General features: G+C 58.2%; 1 protein-coding gene across 1 annotated transcript in view; it reads right to left on the bottom strand.

Annotated features, from left to right (window-relative positions):
• Positions 1 to 986, bottom strand: part of ELMOD3 (ELMO/CED-12 domain containing 3) — a gene marked incomplete at its 5' end in the record, with an annotated part of 5,720 nt that extends 4,734 nt beyond the window's left edge. Inside the window, 3 exons of the mRNA XM_009703078.1 lie at positions 63 to 154; positions 526 to 591; positions 917 to 986. Coding sequence (XP_009701380.1) covers positions 63 to 154; positions 526 to 591; positions 917 to 986 — 228 coding nt within the window. The remainder of the gene's footprint in view (positions 1 to 62; positions 155 to 525; positions 592 to 916) is intronic.
• Positions 987 to 1,319: the final 333 nt, after the last annotated feature.

The following is a 1,319-nucleotide window of genomic DNA, read 5'->3' on the forward strand; positions in this document are numbered from 1 at the left end:
TCTCTCCTACTTACTAAAACTACCCCCCGAGAGCGGTCGAGAGCGCAGGGCCCTGTTCGTACCCTGCAATCGGAGAGGTCGGCTGTCTGGAAGTATTGCAGCGCTTCGTTGAAGGAGATCAGGGGTGCAGCACTGGCTGACATCCCCCCCAGCCCTGCACGGAGGCAAAGAATGGGGTTAGAGCCCCCCAGAACGAGCCCTGCCCCTCTGCTCCAGCTTCCCAGCACCAAAATGAGTTCCACCTCATGCCAGAGCAGCCGTTTCGGCACAGGGAGCTTGCTCCCAGCTTCTAGCACAGCAGGAGGGTGAAGACTTGGGGAACAACAGGAAGGCAACGAGCCTCCTGCCCTCTCTATCTTCCTCCAGACGCTCGGCCGTTTCCCCAGCTCTCTCCCACCCCCAAATAATGCCCCCAGCTGCACATCCACCCACTCCTGCCCACTGGGACCCATGTCCCTCGCCCTGCCCAGACCTTTTCTGTCCAGCTCTGTAACAACCCCCCCCTATCCCCGGCACCAGCTGTACCTGACTGGATCTCTTCCACAGCCTCCCATTCCTCCTGGGCTCGCCGCAGGTCCTCGCTGATCTCTGCTGAAAGAAAGGCACTCTGGAGGTTAAAGTGGGCTGGGAGAGCTGGGGAGGTGTTTGCTCCCTTCCCCCAGCACTGTTCAGGACATCTCAGGGCAGATCTCCCCTTCTCTGGGGAAAATCCCCGACCACAGTCCCCCAAGACTCTGCGAGATTTCTCCTTGGCAGGTTTGGGACAAAGCAGAGCAAAGGCTTCACCAAACCAGAGCCAAGCACACTTGCCTGTGAGACCAGCACTGGTTTCCTCAGGCTCCTTTCAAGCTCCCCAGGCATTTCCCCCACCAGGAAACAACGAGATCAATACAAAGGAAGCAGAGGAAAAGCCTACCAGTACCCATGGGCTGCTCCGCTCCCTGCACGAGAGCCTGCAGGAGACCATTTTGTCTCAGAGCTGAGATCTAAGGGGACAGAGAGAAACGCAGCATTCATGCACAAGAACATTCCCCAAATCCTGAGCTCTTCCCTCAGCGAACCAAACCCGACCTCTGCTCATAGGCTGAGGACCGCTGGAAGGGCAGCTCGGTCTCAGCAGACCCCTTTGGGAGCATTTTTGTTGCATTACCAGCTCAGGTAACGGAAAGATCATTTTCGGTACCCTGAAATATCACTTTATACAGACTTAAATGGAGAAACAAAGTGATAAGGGGCGGGGGCTGCTGTTTGACCCCGAGGGGCGCTGCCCAGAGGCCGGGGCACGGCGGGGTGCCGCCTGGGGGGCGCAGCGAGGGGCG

The sequence above is a fragment of the Cariama cristata genome, unplaced genomic scaffold, assembly GCF_000690535.1.
Source record: "Cariama cristata isolate BGI_N322 unplaced genomic scaffold, ASM69053v1 scaffold25646, whole genome shotgun sequence".
In the NCBI taxonomy this organism is placed as follows: domain Eukaryota; kingdom Metazoa; phylum Chordata; class Aves; order Cariamiformes; family Cariamidae; genus Cariama; species Cariama cristata.